General features: G+C 52.3%; 1 protein-coding gene across 1 annotated transcript; it reads right to left on the reverse strand.

Moving 5' to 3' along the window:
- Positions 1 to 919: 919 nt before the first annotated feature.
- ARHGAP33 (Rho GTPase activating protein 33) lies at positions 920 to 14813 on the reverse strand. Its single transcript, XM_028529581.2, has 22 exons — positions 14511 to 14813; positions 12450 to 12547; positions 12287 to 12371; positions 11860 to 11940; positions 11617 to 11754; positions 11093 to 11185; positions 9664 to 9786; positions 9503 to 9580; positions 9351 to 9417; positions 9208 to 9267; positions 8966 to 9118; positions 8778 to 8880; positions 7436 to 7580; positions 7273 to 7355; positions 7076 to 7183; positions 5568 to 5713; positions 4782 to 4935; positions 4552 to 4697; positions 4399 to 4473; positions 2650 to 3324; positions 2168 to 2559; positions 920 to 2083 (listed from the first exon to the last, which is right to left on the reverse strand). Exons 1-22 carry the CDS (start codon positions 14514 to 14516, stop codon positions 1292 to 1294), a joined length of 3801 nt encoding a protein of 1266 aa, XP_028385382.1. The 5' UTR covers positions 14517 to 14813; the 3' UTR covers positions 920 to 1291.
- Positions 14814 to 18473: the final 3660 nt, after the last annotated feature.

Below are 18473 nucleotides of genomic sequence, written 5' to 3' on the forward strand. Positions count from 1 at the left end.
ACTGCCTGGAGCCCAGCTCAATAGTGTGGATGCCTCCAGAGCCCTGTGTGACCATTCAGTCCCTAACTTGTGACATCTCCCCCCAGCTGTAACCAACCCCAATTTCTCTAGCTGCCTCTCCTCTGACCAGGGGCCCCTTCTTGGGACCCCCAACTGTCCCCTCACTGACCTATGGACCCCTGACCAATGTTCCTTTGCCCAGGGCCCTGTCCTACACTCCATCTTTCAGGGTCTAGCTTCCTTGCTGGACAGCCAGGGTTCTGAGGAGCAGCTTGAGAGGAAATTCTCAGCCAAAATCCCAGTACTGCAGGACTGTGGCAGCACAGAGTTGCCCTGCTGGGCCTCTACCTTGCCTGTTGACCCACAGGGAGGTTTCCCATACCCTGGAGATTGCTGGCAGGGAAGGCCACTAGGGCCAGTGAAAAGGAAACCCTGAGCCCATGCCTTCCTCCCAACCTCCGCTCCAGGCCTGTTCTGAGCTCCATGGCCCCCAGGTGGCAGTGCCAGCTCCCCCTACCCACCCTCAAGCATGTGGGTAGTCCTGAACTGATCAGAGGAGGTTCCTTCTCCAGCGTGTGGAAGTGAGAAATGGGCCCTGGCAAGAGTGCTTCTGGACCCCTTCCTCATACCTGGGGTAACCCTCAGCCCATCCCTGCCCTGCTACTCCCCAGGATGGATCTGCTGGCAGAGATCACAGCAGAGCTGCAAGGTGGATGCCAACGTGGAGACAGGCCAGGCCTGGACCCTGCTCCTGGCACAGATTCTTAGGACACCCATGGCTTCTTCTCTGCTGATATCGTCCCTCAGAGGCTCCCAGGAGGGACTCCGCACTCAGCACCTGCTGAGGTGATAAAATGATACAGCAACCTATTGCCTCTTTGTTCACTGCATCTAGCCCCAGCATGACATTAGCAAACACAGTTTTACCATTTTTATTCATCTATGTTATCAGATGGTTTAATGGGATATGTGGGGAGATGGACAGGAGCTGTCCCCCACCCCTTATGCACAGGTCAGGGCATGCTGGGGGCTCCTGGAGGGAGAGGGAGGACAAAGTGTCAGCATGGTCCCAAGAGCTGTGTGAGAGACCCCCATAATGGAGGATGGAGAGGGAATGGGTGTGCCCTTTAGCCCAGGGCAGGGACACCATAACAGGTAGGGACTCACATCAGAAGCAAGTTACAAAGTTAGAAACCTGGAGCAGGGATCAGGAGTTTAAGAAAATACAAAACAAGGGATTGGGTTGGGCCAAGATCAATGAGAGAGAAGAGAGAAAGGTCTCCGCTCTGGCTCAGCAGTAGCTTTGGGTCTGGCCCTCAGAGTGGAGGGACCAGCTGGAAGTGGGGAAAGGGGGTGGGGGACCAGCCCCCTCCCTCCCCTGGCCCCCATTCCTGTACAAGGACCCTCGGTGGTGCTCACCCCCCCTACCATAGACTGGTGGGGCTGCCCTGTAGAGCAGGAGAGGCTCGGGAGGGCCCCAGGGCCCAGGCACCCTGTGAGGTGTAGGGGGGCCCCAGGAGGCCCTCTGTTTTTGGGGGAGGCGGGGGGCTGGGGGGCAAGGATCTGAACGGCTACGGGTATGGGCAGGAGGGGAAGAGGAGCTGGAAGAGGTGGATGACGGACCCCTGGGCCCTAGGGCTAGGTTCACATAGAGGGGCTCAGGCTGAGTGGGGCACCGGGCAGAGTGCTGAGGGGCTGAATAGCTCAGGTTATGGGGAAAGCAGGAAGGGCGTGGTGGGTAGCTGAGCAGGAAGTCAGGGGACCTGTGGAGCGGTGGTGATTGACCAAGCATGCCATATGAGGCATTGAGCCTATCTGGGGGCATGGAGCGAAAAGGACTCCAGGACCGGGTGGGGCCAGAGTAGGAGGAGCCCTCACCTGCCTCAATCTCATAGTACAGGTTCTCTCCCCTGTCAAGTGGTGTAGGGGGACCCAGGGAGCTCCTCCATACTGGGGCTGGGGAGCTGGGCTGGAAGGATGTGGAGGCCAGAGGATACAAGCCTGGTTTGGGGACCCCAAGAAAGGGTGGCAGGTACTCCCGGGGAGCTGAGAAGCAGCCAGGGGTTCTCACAGAAGAAAGAACCTGTGAGGAGACAGGACACAGGAACTAGGCTGATGTCTCTGGCATATCCCTGCAGCCCCCACCCATCCTGAGCTGGGCACTGACCTGGGCAGGGCCTCTGCATCCCCTCCTTGAGATCCCCATGGGCCGCGGGCTCCTCACCAGGCTCCCAACACTTTGCTGCCTTGGTAGGGAGGGTGGGGGTCCTGGAGCCCAGGCACCAGGGTGTGCTAGTGGGTGGGAGGGTGGCCCACTCCCTGAGGTCCCCAGAGGCTCACTGCCCACCGCCAGGGACAGTGGGCGGCAGAAAGGGGAGTGGGGAGCAGATGGGGCACTCCCATGCTCCTGTTGGTTCTGTCTCTGGGCCACCTGCTGAGCCCGCTCAGCCAGGGCCAGGGCCATGAGGCGTGCTGGGTTCTTGGGAGGTGGAGGTGGGGCCCCACCAGGGCGCAGGAGGGATAGGGGTGGGGGCAGCGGCGGTAAATCCATGCCAGACCCTACACAGAGAGGAATGGGAAGGGGCATTAGCCAGGTCTTGAGCACAGCCTCAGGGTCTGTAGGGTATTAATGGGCTGAGTAGGACTTACCATGTTGTCCTGGGGCTTCCTGGGGACCAGGTAGTGCCAGCTTGCTGCATATCTCCTGTTGGCAGGTATCACTCAGCTGGGCTTTGGCTCCGTGAGGCAACAGGGAGATGAGATGGGGGTGCAGGCCTGGGTTGGGGCTGAGTGCTGGTGTTGGGGTGACTGAGGCAGGTGTTCCCCCAGCCTCCAGCAGCTCTAGGACAGCAGGTGGCACTGATACAGTCAGGGGTTCTGAGATGTCCAGGGCAGTGGGTGAGGCAGAGCTGGTGGGCCCACGGGATGAGAAGGCCTGGGGGGTTGCCCTGGGTGGGAAGGCAGAAGCAGGGGCTGGGGGAGCTGGGCTGGCAGGAGGTGCAGGGTCCCCTGGAGTAGGACTGCTGCAGCGAAAGGTAAGGGGATCAAAGTCGAGCCCCCGGAGCCCCTCCAGGCAGCGGGGTGGGCTGAAGTCCAAATCATCACCATCATCTAGCCAGGCTGAGTTTCGGTGAGAGGGGGAACCAGAGAGTGCCCCCAGCCCAGCTGCTGAGGACTCAGAGGACTCGGAGGACTCAGAGGACTCGGAAGACTCAGAGGAGGAGGTGGAGGACAGGCTCTCGCAGGAGCCAGCAGGTGCGGGACCCACAGGGAAAGCATCACTGCTAGAGTGGGGTCGCCGTAGCCTGTGCAGCCTCTGGAGGCCTGGGAGGGTGGTAGGTGGGAGAAAATTAGGGGTTAGTGCTCAGAACTTTACACATCCACACATCAGTGAGAATAGGGCATACAACCAGGAGTCTGGGGAAATAATATGCAGAGGCACTTTCCTGGATAGGGCCACAATGGCTGTGAACCCAGGGAGAGCTAGCTGTTCAGACTCATGGTGACAACGGAAGTGAATGGCACCATTCTTTGGGTCTGAGGAGAACCATTCCAGACCCAAAGGCCAGAATGAAGTGGCTGTGAACATGACCAACAGGATCTCAAACGAGCTGCTGGGAGTAGGCTGGAATGACCACTTTTGGAAAACAGTAGGCCTTTTCTTGTTCAATTGAACATGAGTATGCCCTAGAGTATGCACCTCCACTTTTGGGTACACGTAGAGCCCTCACAGGAGTGCGGGCACAGCAGGGAGTGCTCATAAGAGCCCCCAAATCCATTGGGAGTAGAAAGGACAAGCAACCCCAGACAGGATATCCACATGGAACACTGAAGATCAGCAGACAGAAGTGAGCCTGAGCTACACCTGGCAACATGATGGTAGTCTGTAATGCAGTTGTGAATGACAGGCAAGTTCCACATACAGCACAATACCCGCTTTCTTATACTACCTTTAACTGAAGTTTTAAAATGACTAAAATGACACAATATGTTTATGTATGCTCTGGACATGATAAAAACCTTAAAAACAAGAGGATGATGACCATCAAATCTAGAGGATGCCTCTATTGATGTCAGCAGGTAGGAGAGGGGAGGAGCTTGCAGGTAAGACTGTGGGACTCTTTTAGTTCTGGCCAGTGGGTATGTGGATGTTCATTATATCACGTAAATTTTTCAAAAGAAATTAATAAGAATGTAAAAGGACCCTGTATGGACCAATGACCACAGTGTGGTATGAACTAAGGGTGATGCTTTATCTAACTTACTATACCAGATGTCCAAATTAAAAACTAATAAAATCCCAAGACACCCAAATTTGAAGTACAGCATAAGAAGGCCAACTCAGGGCCCCAGCTCCTCCAGCTCGACCCTGGCACAGGCCAGGCCACCCTGACTCACCAGCCCCGCTGGCCTGCGATGATAGAGACTCCTCACTCTTGGCAGATCTCAATGTGACTGTGTCAGGTCGGCTACCTACAAGGAGAGGTAGAAGGGTCACAGGAGCACTCCAGAGTGCCTGCCCACCACTATGCCAACTGCACGACCTCTGACCTGAAGGCTGTGGTGGGGCACGCATGCCCCCCAGCCAGGGAAGAGGCTTCTTTCGGGGGATGCTGGGGCCCCGGCCCAGTGCAAAGAAGGCCTTCCAGCTGCTACCCGCTGGCTTCCGCTGTTTCTCGCCTCTCTCCTCTTTCCTCCTGGGGTTTGGATGAGACACAGGAGACAGTGTGAGGAGCTGAGGCCTCCAGACTAGACCCTCCTCTCCTCAGCATCCCACTCACCTTTCCGCAGGTGAGGCTGAGGCCTTGGGAGCTGTGGAATCAGTGGGTGTCCCCAGTCGCCCCTGGGTACGAGCCTGAGCTTCCTCCAGAGTCAGCAGGCGAGTGGAGGGGCCACTGCCCGCAAGGGACTTGGGCCTGGGGAGGAGGCAGCGGCCTGGGGAGTTGGGAAAGTGGGCAGCTATCAGCCCAGGGGCCTGCCAAGGACACAGGCAAAGCCAAGCACTATAGCCCCAGCCCCAGCCCCAAAGCGTGCCCCCTCCCCCGGGCTGGCAAGGCAGGGGACCAGAGAGTATCAGGCAGGAATGGGTGGGCAGCAGGCAAGTGAGCAGGAATGAGGCAGAACCAGCTGAGGCAGCTCCCAGCAGCCAGCGAGGGCAGTGGCCCTGGCTTCAGTTACCTCGGGCCAGAGGGCCCTCCGATGTGCTGAATCCTGATTGGGCTGGGGTCCGGGGCAGGGTGGGGAGTCTGGGTGGGACCTGGGCAGGGTCAAGTCTGGGGACCTCCCACCTCCTCCCAGGTAGACCCCTGGCCCCAAACGCCCCCAGGAGCTACAAGGGGTGAAGGAAGAACGATGTCCGGGCCAAGAAGTGGGGATCCTGAGCGTAGGAGCTGAAATGAGAAGGGTGGGGAGGGGTGGGAGAGGCCGGGGCGGGGTCCTCAAGGAGCCAGGAGGGAGGTCCAGTTCCAGTGGGTAGAAACAGGGCTGGGAGTCCACCTGCCCTCCCACACGCAGCCGTGACAATGAGGAGGCAGTAGCCAGGACATCAGGAGATGGGACAAGCATACCTGCAGTGTCGAGGCCAGCAGAGGTGAAGGTGTCACTGAACAAGACATCCACGTGGGTGAGTAGGAATTCCACCACCACTGACTGCACCCGCACCTCCCGGAAGGCTGCTGCCCCCCCCAGCCCCACTGACTCCAGCTCCATGGACCTGAATGGGAAGAGGGAGAGGGAGACCAGGTGCCTTGAGCCACAGCTGGGGGAGGTTCTAGCTAGATTAGGTGGGGAGCCAGTGGGAGCAGTAACTGTCATTCAACACCTCTGACTTCATCCAACTAATCACATTTATAACCAGGTTCTCAACCTTTCCCCAGACACACTCCCTCACCACTTTCCCCATCTTAGTCATGTAGTCCTTTAAGTGGTTCAGGCCAGGCACCTCGGAACTATCTTTGACTTCTCTCTTCGTTACACCCACATCCAATCTGACCCAAAACCTTGCGGGCTCCACCTACAAAATCTATCCAGAACCTAAACTCTTCTCTACTGCTCGCCCTGGCCCAGCGCCCATCCTCTCCCTCTGGAGCCTTACAGCTTCCTCCTCCCTGGTCTCCTGCTCCCATCCCACCTCCACAGTCTGTTTCCCATTCACAGCTGGAGGAGGCTGTGAACACCTGAGTCACGTCAGGGCCCTCTGGGCTCAGAGCCCTCTCTTGGCCATAACTCACTCCTGGTAAAGTCCTCACACAACCCACAACCCATAAGTCATTCCTCTTTTATCTGGTCCCCCACCACCTATCTGACACCTCATCATCTCCTCCCCTTCACCCCTTTATTCACTCACTCACTCAGCTCTAGCACAATGGCCTTCTCACTGTTCCTCCTGACCCAGCCCCAGGACCTTTGTAGTTACCTTTCCTTCTGCCTGGTTTGTTACTCCCCAGATATCCACATGGCTCCCTCTCTCACCTTTTACAGATCTTGACTCAAATGTTACCTTGCTCAGTGGGTCTTCCCCATCTACCTTATTTAAAATTGTAAACCTTTTCCATATTCCAGGTCTGTCTTTGTTTCTTTTTCCCCATAGTTCTTATACCCACCATCTTATGTACCACCTATTTTATTTAGGACAGATAGCTTGCCTGTCTCAGTCACCATAAAATCCTCTGGGGCTTACCCTGCTGTTGGCTATAGAAGACTTCTAACTGAAGCTTTCCCTGACACTCTAACATTCCAAAATGCCATGATCCTATGCATGCCCCTTCCCTGCTTTGTAATCTTTCTCCTTGCCACTCACTACCATCAGGCCACACTGTGTATTTTCTTGTTACTAGTTCATTGTCCATCTACTCCATGAGAATATGAGCCCAGGAGCACAGGGTCTTGCTCACTATTCTGTTCCCAGTGCTGAGAACAGGGGCTGGCACACCGGACATAACTAACAAATATATGTTGAATGAAATGAACAAGAGAACAAAAGTTGGGTGAGTTCCTAGCATGGGTATAGGGGGAGACTTGGGGCTCAGCCCATGGGAGGGAGCTGTGGGTGACAGTCTGGTGAGCTGTAGCTTACCGTAGCAGGTTGGGTGCCCAGACAATGGCCAGGTTGCGGGCATGCATGCTGGTATTGGCACTGTGTCTTGCCATGCGGGCCAAGTGCCTCAGCAGGTATTCCAGAGTCCTGAGGGTGGGAGTGGAAGGGGACACTTCACCTGAGCATCAACTCCCTTGTGAGCCCACCATAGCCCTTTCCTACCCCTCCTGGTTTACCTGTAGTGTGGCGGGGGCAGCTGCTGGATGACATCATGGACACGCACCAGGCGTTCCTCCTCCCCAGGCACTGACATGGCCTCCTGACATTGTGCACAGGCATGATGCGGGCTGGCCCCCATGCATCCCAACACCCTCCAACCTCACCAGTTCCTTTACTCACGCTGAATTTCCCGTAGAGCTGATATGTGAGTAGGGGGTTGGGCAGCTCTCGGAAGTAGAGCTTGCAGAGGGAGGACACACTGTGGATGTCCTGAAGGAAGGTGGGGCCAGACAGTTCAGGGATCCTCTCACTGTCAAACTCATGCCTGAGACCACCAAGTTAAAGAGGAGAAAGACTCATGTCAGAGTTGGCTCTCCTGACTGTACCCTCCCTCCCATTGTCCACAGATGTATGCAGCCTTCTTCCTGCCCTGGGCTCTTCAAAGGTGAGAATTACTTCATCCGTAATAACCCTGTGTGCCAAAGACAGAGGAGCCTCATTTTACAGAGGGACACCCTGAGGCTCAAGTAGAAGGTGCCCCTGCCTGTAGCTACCCAAAGTTATCTGGTTCCAGAGTGTGACCATGCTACTTCCACCAAGTTGTTCTTCAAGAGGTCAATGGAAAATGTGGCAGAAATCCCAGCAGCTTTGCTCACAACTATCTAGTGGTGTCCCACTGCTTGAGGGTAAAAGCTCAATGCACAGGAACTCATGCCACATCTCTCACACCCCCAGGCTCCACACTCTTCACTTCATTGCCTCCTGTCGGCCTCAACACTTGTGCCTCACTCCTTCCCACCTCTTAGACTGTCATATGTGCTGTCTCCCCTCACTTCAGAACCTTCCCATGTAAAAGCCAAAATCCTAACAGTTGTCAAAAAGGCCTTGAATGCTCTGCCCCTAATTACTTCTCAGACACCATCTCCTGCTACTTCCCCTTTGGACTGGCTGTTCTCTCCACCATGAATGTTTTTCCCAGGATATCCAAATTGCTCGCTCACTCCTTCCCATCCTACAGAAGGAGCTTGCCCCCAAGAGGCCTTCTCGGCCCACCTTACTTAAAACTGCAATACCTCTCCCAGATTTATTATGATCCTCCTTATCCTCAAATCTCTTGTTCTCCATAGCACTTGTCACCTACTAGCAAACTCTCTCATTTCTTTGTTTGTCTCTGCCTCCAGCATGTGAGCCCCATTAGGGTGGGAGTCTCTGGTTGTCTCATTAACCACTGTATCTCCACTGTGGTCAGATTGTCAGGGTAGGTTCTTGTTTGGCACGTGGCAGGTACTCAGAGAAACTGATCCCTCTACTTCCAATGCTCATTCTATTCTCACCTCTCAGGCCTTGGTGTGGGTGTCACTTCCTCAAAGAAGCCCACCCTGCCTCCAGCCCTGATCAAACCCCAATCTATGCCTTCCCAACTCCCAAGATCTTCCCAACTTGGCACATGACACAGGGCATAGACTAGGGATGATATTCAGTAAAAGTCTGTGGAGGAAAGGGGTGGAAAGAGGGCCCTCACCGTAGCCTCTGGATATTGGATGACACGCCTGAGAGCCGGTAGATACCGTCCACCACCCCATGGGCCTCAATAAACTCAGAGCAGCAGCGAAGCACCTGGGGCACTGGGAGAAAGCATTGGGGTCAGGGCTGGACAGCTCAAATCCTGAGTAGGAGCAGTGGCCTAGGCAGGTGGGCCTGGGACCTCACCATCTTGGCCTGAATTACTGAGGTGCTCTCCAAGGTCGCAGCCAAACACCCTCTGCCGAAGGATACCTCTCTGTCTCAGGCGCTGCCGAGAAGGGCGGGAACGCATGAAGGTACGCAGGAGGCCAGCAAGCTTCCCACGTGGCCGGGGTACAGCTACAGGGGGAAAAGCAGGCCACACAGGATCAGTACAGTTATCAGTCTGGTGGGAGGCGGGCAGGAGCCTGACCTCTTGTTTTCATTACCTGAGGTCAGAGAGGAGACACCCTGGGAAGCTGGGACACCACATAGGGGACCATCAGCATCTGTGGGGTGAACCATAGGTGGAAAGGATGGATGGCAGAAAAAGAATGAAAGAAGGTCTCCCGACTTTGCCCCTGGCACTTACCCCCCTTGAGTCCTGGACAGGGCCGCTCTGTGAATAGCTCCACACACTCGCTGGGGAAGAAACCGACCTGAGGAGGCATCAGAGTCAGTGCCTGGGCCACCCTAGTTGCCACAGGGCCCTAGCCCCACCTGTCTACTCCAACCCAGGCTCACCTGGAAGCCTCGCTTGCCCCGCCACCAGCTCCGATCTTCTGTCGGTGGCATGTCGATCACGGAGACAATATCTCCCACCTGGGAGTGGGCAGATGCGAGAGTCAGAAGCAGCTAGGAAGTGGGGAGTACAGCTAGAGTCTGCCCCTTCCCCACAGCCTCACCTCGAAGGACAGCTCATCTGGTGCCTGGGCTGTGTACCGTTTTACCACGTGGGCAGCAGCCACTGCAGGAATATTGAGCGAGGCCTCCTCACTGAGGAGGAGTCGCCTGCCATGGTTATCCAGCTGACATGGAGGGTGGATGTGACAGGGAGAACCCAGAAGGCAATAAATAATAAATAATAAAAAAATAAGAAAAGGTTCTTCCATGCCCAGTGCAGGCCAACACTTGTTTCCCATCTAGTCACTCACAGCTATTGGTAAAACACCTAAATTCATGCCCCTTCCATAACAAGGCCCCTTCCTTCCCCTCATACGTCCCAGGGCTCCCTGGCCCTGAAGTCCTCCTGATACACTCATGCACCCTCACCCTCCATAGCAGACACTGCACATCTGCTGTCTAAAAAGCCGCTGGTTTTACATGGATACAGAGTGTTTTGAGGGTTACCAGATGGGAGAGGGCATGGGGGAATGGGAGAAGAGGTGAGGGGATTAAGAAGTACAAATAGATAGTTACGGAATAGCTATGGGGATATAAAGTACAGTATAGGAAATGGAAAAGCCAAAAACTTATATGCATAATCCATGGACATGAACAATGGTAGGGGGATTGCCTGAGAGAGTGGGGGATGCTGGGTAGAGGGGGACAAAGAGGGTGAAATCAGGACAACTATAATAGCATAATCAGTAAAATACAAGTTTTAAAAATGAGATTCAAAATCAAATATATATATAAAACTGCCCTGGCTGGTGTGGCTCAGTAGACTGAGTATCGGCCCGAGAACCAAAGGGTCGCCAGTTTGATTCCCAGTCAAGGCACATGCCTGGGTTGTGGGTCAGGCCCCCAGTAGGGGTTGCTTGAAAGGCAACCACACGCTGATGTTTTTCTCCCTTTCTCCTTTCCTTGCCCTCTCTTTAAAAATAAACAAACGGCCAAAAAACTTATATACACAACCCATGAACATGAACTAAAGGGCAGGGGGAATGCAGATGGGAGGGGGTATGCAGGATGGAGGGGAATAAAGGGAGGAAAATGGGACAACTGTAATAGAATAATCAATAAAATATATTTTAAAAGAATAAACAAATAAAATCTTTTTAAAAAATAAAATAAAACAAAAACTAAAACCCCATTATTTTAGTCACTCTTAGCCAGGCCAAACCTATTTCTAACTGATATATATATACCTTGAAATTCTCACATCCCCGCAGCCAAACACCTGCTAACACACACACACACACACACACACACACACACACAGGGGCACTCGTTCTCTCTCACAGGCATTAACCCAAACAGATCCTGAAATGCCAGTGTCTCTTCCTGTCTGGCTCATTTCCTTCCTGTGCCCATACACACTGCTAGGCTGGTTCTTGGTCCTCTGACATCCCTCACTCACTTCCAACCCCAAGCCCTGCTGCCCAGGCCCACCTCCATCCAGGTGAGCACAGGCCCACAATTGAGGTTACTGTCCACCAGTCCTGACAGGGTCTCCAAGTATTGTAGCAGCAGTGGCACCAGCATCTGTGATTAGATTGTCAGGGTGAGCTCTTATGAGGAGACCCCAAGAGAGCTCACTGCCCTTCTACACTGCCTTAGCTTGCCTCTAGACAGGACAGAACTTCAATCTCAATGCATGGATGCCATTCCACTGTTAAGTACTAAAATATTGTCCTATCAGTTTGCACACAAACTATGTCAAGCTCCTTTGTACTTCCATTGGTCTGGCCATATTGACCCTCCCATGGAACACCCCAGAACTCCCCATGATCTTAAAACTAAAGGGAGCCTCCAGAACCTTGCTGCAGTCCTAGGGGCCTCTCCATTCTGACTGGTGGGACTCAAACCATACTCGTGTTTAAGTATTTATCAATTTCCCCAGCCTTAACGATTTCACACATCCATGATGAGGATACACCATGGTTGAGGCAGGGATGGGATAACAAGCAGCTTACCTGGGAAGCCCTGGCACCCTCTGGAGGTGGGGGAAGCTCTGGGAGGCAGGAAAATCTCCGGTCAAATATGCACCGGTGGAGGTGGGCATCCAGGGAGCGGAAGTCATCATAACTGCGGAGAACTGGCCAGGAACGGCCCTGTGGGAGCAGGAGGGACAAAAAGGAATAGTGGTTCCATTTCACTGAGCTGAGGACCATGGCAACCAGTCCACCAGGCTAGATGAGAAGCAGAGGTGGCCTTACCTGACAAGTCACTTGCACCCCAAACACCAGCTCATTCTCGCCAGAGAAGCTAGAGCCTTCACGCTCTGGAGACAGCAGGAGCTGTAGAGGGAAAGAAAGGCCCAGGTGAGGGCCTCACTGTTGTTCCAGTCCTAACCTCTCCAGGTGGTACTATATAGGGATGGGGCTATATTCCCTAAGGGCAGAACCTGGTGATGCCTTAATCAAGGTACAGGGTATTGGCACAGAGTATACACGTAACAAAAAGTTGTTGCTGAATGAATAAAGAAAAAAATGTATGAATGACGAGCAGCTCTCCCCTTCTGTCCTGCAACTCCTATCACTGACGGCTCAGATGGGTGGAGCAGCCAGTTCCAGGGACCAGTCTTAGGGGTAGGGTAACTGACATTGCTTCAGGGTTGGGTTCCCACCTGGGGGCAAATCCTACCTGAATGTGGCCAAAGTCAACATTTTCATAGTGGAAATGGGCACAGTCAGCCAGCCGAGGGAAGGGACCTCGAGGAGCTGAGAGCCTGGGGGACAGGTAACACATCACTAGTGCCTCCTGTGCTTCGCCCCCTTGTAAGCTGAGCCATTACCTTACTTCTCACCTCTTTCCAGCCTTCCCCTTCGCACTGGGTGCCCCAGTCGGAGGTAGGGGCTGCACTGAGCCCTCCCCTGAGCCATCTAGGCTGTCAGTGCTGCGAGCCTGTGGAGGAGAAAAAAGAATCAGAGGACCCCAGAGATGGGAGCAGAGAAACAACATGAGTATTGTTATCTTCCAGTCTGGGTCTAGAGGCTTGAATCACTCTTTATACTGGAGTAGCAGGGGAGGTCAAGGGGAGGTGAAGGCCAAGCTGAGGATAGGCCTTCATCTTCCTGTGTGGTCTGGGGTGGGGGTGGGGGGTGTATAGAAGAGCAGGGGCCAGAGGTGAGGCAGGGAGAGAGCATGCTGGTACCATGTCTCTGGGTTTAAACTCCTCTTGTAGGCCCTGGAGAGTACAGTCATCTTCCACTTGTGCCTCTCCACACCTCTCAACGATGTCTGTGCAATCACAGTTTCCATTTTCTCAGTCTTCCTGCTCTCAGCCTCTCCCCTCCTGCCAGCATCTTCACAGCAAGCAACAGTATAACTTTCACACAACACAATCCTACCTGTCTCTCCATAGATCATGGACCTTCAGTAGATCCCTGTTGTCTGGAAGATAACCCTCTGGTCTGTTTACCTCTCCACCCTCATCTCTCCCCATTGCCTCCATTCTTAGAGTTCTCAAATTTCTGAGTCCAACAAAAGCACCTCATTTCTCATTTCTTTTGCAAAGGCATAGACCTTTGCAAAGGTTGTTCCCTCTGCATGTAACACTCTTCCCTATTCTTTCACTAGGTTCACTCTTCCTCATCAACTCTCATGTTTCCTCCTCTCCAAAGTTCTCCCTGATCCTTCAGGTTGTATCAGTCACTTCTTCTGGACTCCTCCATCCCGAGGTTTCCCCATCCCAGGCTTAATGACTCTGCCTGGGCTTCCCCCATTATAGCCCCGAGCACTCTGAGATGTCACTGTCTGGTGACAAGTCCATCTTCCCCACTGGACTGTGACCTCCCCAGGATCAGGGCCTGGGGCTGAGCCCTCAGCTCCCCAGCATTGTCCAGCACAGAGGTAAGCACAGAATTAGTACTCCTCACAAGTAGGGTTGTGTCTGACTCCTTGCTGGGTCCCAATGCCAAGTGTCAGCCCAGTTGCCAGCAGGGGTGGGGTAAAATCTGATGAATAAATTAACCAGCTACCAGATGTGGACTCCCAAACTGGGCTCCAGCTTCTCCCTCCTTCATATCCCTGCAACCCCAAGTTCTCCTTCATCTCCCCCTTAGGTCTGTTCCCCTCCAACCCATGAAACTCCCAGAGGCAGGATGGGACCTAACTCTCTTTGCGTTAGGAGCTTGGGCTTGCAGAGGTCTCAGTGAATGTTTGTTAAGTGATCGAATGAAGAATAAGATGGATGAATGAGCAGGACCAGCATGGTGGAAGAGGGAGATGGAGGGGAGGGACGATGAAGACAAGATGGAGAGGAACCAAGGATCAGCGCTGGCTTGGGGTCGGGGTGGAGTAAGGAAGACAGGAAGAGCTGGAAAGGCTGAGGTAAATGTTGTAGCTGATGGGAGAAGAGGGTTGGGTGAGAGAGACTGGGATGGGGTGAAAATAATAAGAGAAGAAAAGGGTTAGGCTGAGGTGGAGCTGAGTGGGGGTGGGGCTAGAGAAAGAGGCCGGTAGTAGCAGGAGGAGGAGGTTAGGCTGGGAAAGGATGGAGGTTGGGATAAAACGATGAAGACGGCTCTGGGATGTGGGGGTTAGTGGGGTCCCAGGGAGCTTCAGCAGGTACCTGCAGGGACCATTTGGGGGATGCCGGGTCCTTCCCAAGACCAGCCCCTCCCGAATCCAACCCTTCAGCCACACACCTCCATCCGGGGCGTGGAAGGAGATGCACGCTGAGAGGGAAGGGCAGGGAAAGGGCTTGGGACCCAGAGCAGGCTCGGGGACAAGAGGGCCGATACTAGGGGTGAGGGGCGGTGCAGGCCTCGGGCTCGGGCGGGGCCGGGGGCGGGGCGCGCGGGGCGGGGCCGTGCATGGACAGACTGCCACGCGGACCGACTGACGGCCGCATAGGCCCCCTCACCACCATGGTCTCGTGGCCTCCTCAGGTGCTGGCCGCGCTAGACACCTCGATCGCCGTTGTCCTCTTCGCGGATGCCGCCATGGCGACACAAAGGGGAGGGCATGAGCCACGAGCGCGGCAGCTGCAGGCTCCGCCCCCAACCGCTGCCTCTGGCTGAGGCGCTCCTCAACCCACGGGGGCGGGGACAGTGGGGATGCCACGCAACCCCTCATTGGCTCCACCCTGCCTGAAGCGTCCAGCCCACATAGCGGCTTTTCATTGGCTTTGACTTGAGTCCTTCCCTGACTAAGTGGTCTTGCGGGGATAAGCTTGACTGTGCTGTGACCACGCCCATGACTGCTTTCATTGGCTTTCATCCCCCTGATACATACGTCATTACTTTTTATTTTGAGAGAGAAGGAAGAGAAACATCGATGTGAAAATACATTGATGAGTTGCCTATCGCACGCCCTGACTGGGCAACTGGCCCATAACCCAGGCATGTGCCCTGACTGGGAATCAAACCTGCGACCTTTCGCTCAATCCACTAAACCACACCAGTCAGGGCTAAACTTTTCTTCTAACACTTTTAACGCTAAACAATGGACCCTAACGCTAAGCAATGGGCCCTACCCCTTAGTTCACTCAGTGATCACTCCTCTGACACTCATAGTTGTATACTCCCATAGGCTCAGGGCTTTTCTACCCCTGCAAGCAGCTTTTCAAAGTCTCAGTCCACTAAGCCTCATCTTGTCAGTCCTGAACCCAGTCCTTTCCACAGAATACTGAGGACATTCACCCATGGACGGATTCTACTGGCTCAGGTGCCTTGCCTGGAACATAACCCTAGGCAGTGTGACTTAGCTCTATCCACCGGATATTTTCCTTGCCTTCCCTACTGCTTATTACAGGCCAGCTTCCAGCCTTATCTCTTTTCCTAGAAATAAGTTTAGCCTGCAATGCCACAACACAGCCATGCCCCCCATAAAGCCAATCCCAATCGTTCCCCCCAGTCCCCCCGCCCCCACTGACTTAGCCAAGTTCAGAAAACATTAACAGCACCCCTTTCAAGATGACACTCCCACTGGTCATGCCCTCAACGAGGCTCTTAGTCTCAAAAGGTACATCTTTGTTTTTATTTCTTTTTATTTATTGATTTTAGAGAGAGGAAGAGAGGAAGAGAGAGAAACATTGATTTGTTGTTCCACTTATTTTATGCATTCATTGGTTGACTCGTGTATGTGCTCTGATGGGGATTGAACCTGTAACCTTGGTGTATCAGAGCAACATTCTAACCAACCGAGTTGCCCCACCAAGGCAGAAGGTACATTCTTGATCAATCTACTCATTCATTCAAAAACTTCAATTGCATAATTTGTGGAGACATCAGTAACCAAAACAGGAAAACATAACCTGCCCACATAAAACTCAGAAGCTAGTGGGAGAAAACAATGAACAAAATAAACATTTAAAAATATAGATTAGGTGACAAATTCTATGGATACAAACTAAGCAGGTATTGGGGAAATGAAGTGCTGGGGAAGGAGTCATTTTGATAGGGGCTTAAGACTTGGGAAAATTTAGCTTAAGGTAAATAGTCATAAATCTAGCAAGTAATGTGTATGTTAAGTTTTTGTTTCAGTAACTACAGATAAGGCCCATCCTGGCGCCTGAGAATAAGCAGTTGACCTCCTGGGGCACTGGGCTGGAGATTACCTTGTCTAGAGACATCTGTACCAGGAAAAAGCAAGCAACTACCCTTCCCCCTTGGAGGCAACTGTTGAATTTCAAAGGCTTTCACTGACACCTTGTTTGCCCTCCCCCAAACCCCTTATAAAAGATCTGGCTGGGAAAGAAAGAGTAAGATGGTTTGTTAGGGTATGAACCCGCCATCTTCTTGGATCGCTGGCCATCTGAATAAAGTGCCTACAAAAGATTCAACCACAGCCCTGACTGGCGTAGCTCAGTGGATTGAGTGCGGGCTGGGAACCAAAGTGTCCCAGGTTCGATTCCCAGCCAGGGTACATTCCTGGGTTGCAGGCCATAACCCCCAGCAACCGTACATTGATGTTTCTCTCTCTCTCTCCCTCCCTTCCCTCTCTAAAAATAAATAAAATTAAAAAAAAAAAAAAGATTCAATCACTGCCATTGCTGAATTGGATTTGGTAGTTGCTTAATTGGATTTGGTAGTGACAGGCAGCCTGAACGCTGGTGTCTTTTCTGGTTACAATTTTACAGTTACTCATTTCAATTTATTGAACTTGCAAACTTCACTCTCATCAGATACTTCCACATGATGTTCCCTCTAACCAGAGTATTCCTCTCCCCCCACTTCAACCTCTGTAGTGGCTGCAAATTCTTTGACACTTTTCTCATAAAAAGGTAGAGTATACATCCCTTCCCCTTTGAATCTGGGCAGAATTCAACCAATAAAGAATAGTGGACCCTAGCTGGTGTGACTCAGTAGATTGAGTGCTGGCCTGCGAACCAACGGGTTGCCAGTGCAACTCCTAGTCTAGGGCACATGCCTGGGTGATGGGCCAAGTCCCTGGGAGGGGGTGTGTGAGAGGCAACCACACACTGATGTTTCTCTCCTTCTCTTTCTCCCTCCCTTCCCCTCTATAAAAATAAATAAAATCTTAAAAAAAAAAGAATAGTGGAATGAACACTATGTGACTTCCAAGGCTAGGGAGTAAGAGGCAATGCAGCCTCCTCCTTGTCCACTGGAACAACTAGCTCTAGACTTGTTGAGGCATCATGTGAGACATGTGACTTTGCTGAGGTAGTCATGTTTTGAGAAAGCCCAAGCCACAAGAAAATTGTGTACTAGAATCAATAGTTCCAGCTGATCATTTGAGCCCTGGTGCCAGATTGTTTTATGCCACTAAGATTTGGGGGTGGTTTGTATCCCAGCAACAGTATTTGAAGTGGCCCTTTGTCAACTAGTTAATTCCTACCTGTCTCAGCTCAAATGTACTTTTCTCAGGAATTTTCTAGGCCCTACTCACCCTCCAACTAGATCAGGTTCTTCTACTATAAACATCTTTTATTTCTTCTTATATCTAAACATCTATTTCCTTCTTGTTGGTTAGATTTTTTTAAAGATTTTATTTATTTTTAGAGAGAGAAGAAGGCAAAGAGAAAAAGGGAGAGAACATCAATATCAATGTGTGGTTGCCCCTCACGCACCCCTCATTGGGGACCTGGCCTGCAACCCAGGCATGTGCCCTGACTAGGAATCGAACTGGCGACCCTTTGGTTTGCAGGCCCATGCTCAATCTACTAAGCCATACCAGCCAAGACTCATTGGTTTAAATGTATAGTTTGTTCAGAAAGGCTGAAAATAAATATCTACCATGTCTGTGACAAACAGAAGCTACTTTTTACAGAAATATATTCTATATTTTAAATAAATAGATGTCAAAAAGGAAAGTAGGTAGAAATTGTATCATCTGTTTTAATACAGTTTAGAACTTTAAAGCAGTATCATTTTCTCTGCATCCTGTTTATGGAAGTCAAAGTTCTATCCAGTTTCAAGGAAAAGAAGCTGAGATTCTACTTTCTGATGGGAAATATTTCAAAGAACTTGTTGACAAAACAATAGTTTTTAATAGTCCAGACAGGTGATGATTGCCTAGACTAGGGTGATGGCTGTGGAAGGGGAAGAAAGGGTTAAGTTCTGGGTAGATTTTAAAGGTAGAGATGACAGGATTTCCTGGTCAACTGAGTGTGGGTGTGAGGAAAAGAAAGGAGTCAAGGACAACCTTGATGCTTTTGGACCAAGGAGGAAGCACAAGGACACTGAGGAAAGCTTGGGAGGAGGAGGTTTAGGGGGAAGATTGGGAGCCCAGTTTAAGACCTGTGCAGTCTGAGACATCTCATAGACCTCTGAATGAAGATGGTGAGCAGGTAGCAAGATATAGGAGCCTGAGGTTTAGTGGCAAGGTCCAGGCTGAAGATAGAAATTTGGGGACTATCAGAACA

Source organism: Phyllostomus discolor, chromosome 12 (genome assembly GCF_004126475.2).
Source record: "Phyllostomus discolor isolate MPI-MPIP mPhyDis1 chromosome 12, mPhyDis1.pri.v3, whole genome shotgun sequence".
Classification (NCBI taxonomy): domain Eukaryota; kingdom Metazoa; phylum Chordata; class Mammalia; order Chiroptera; family Phyllostomidae; genus Phyllostomus; species Phyllostomus discolor.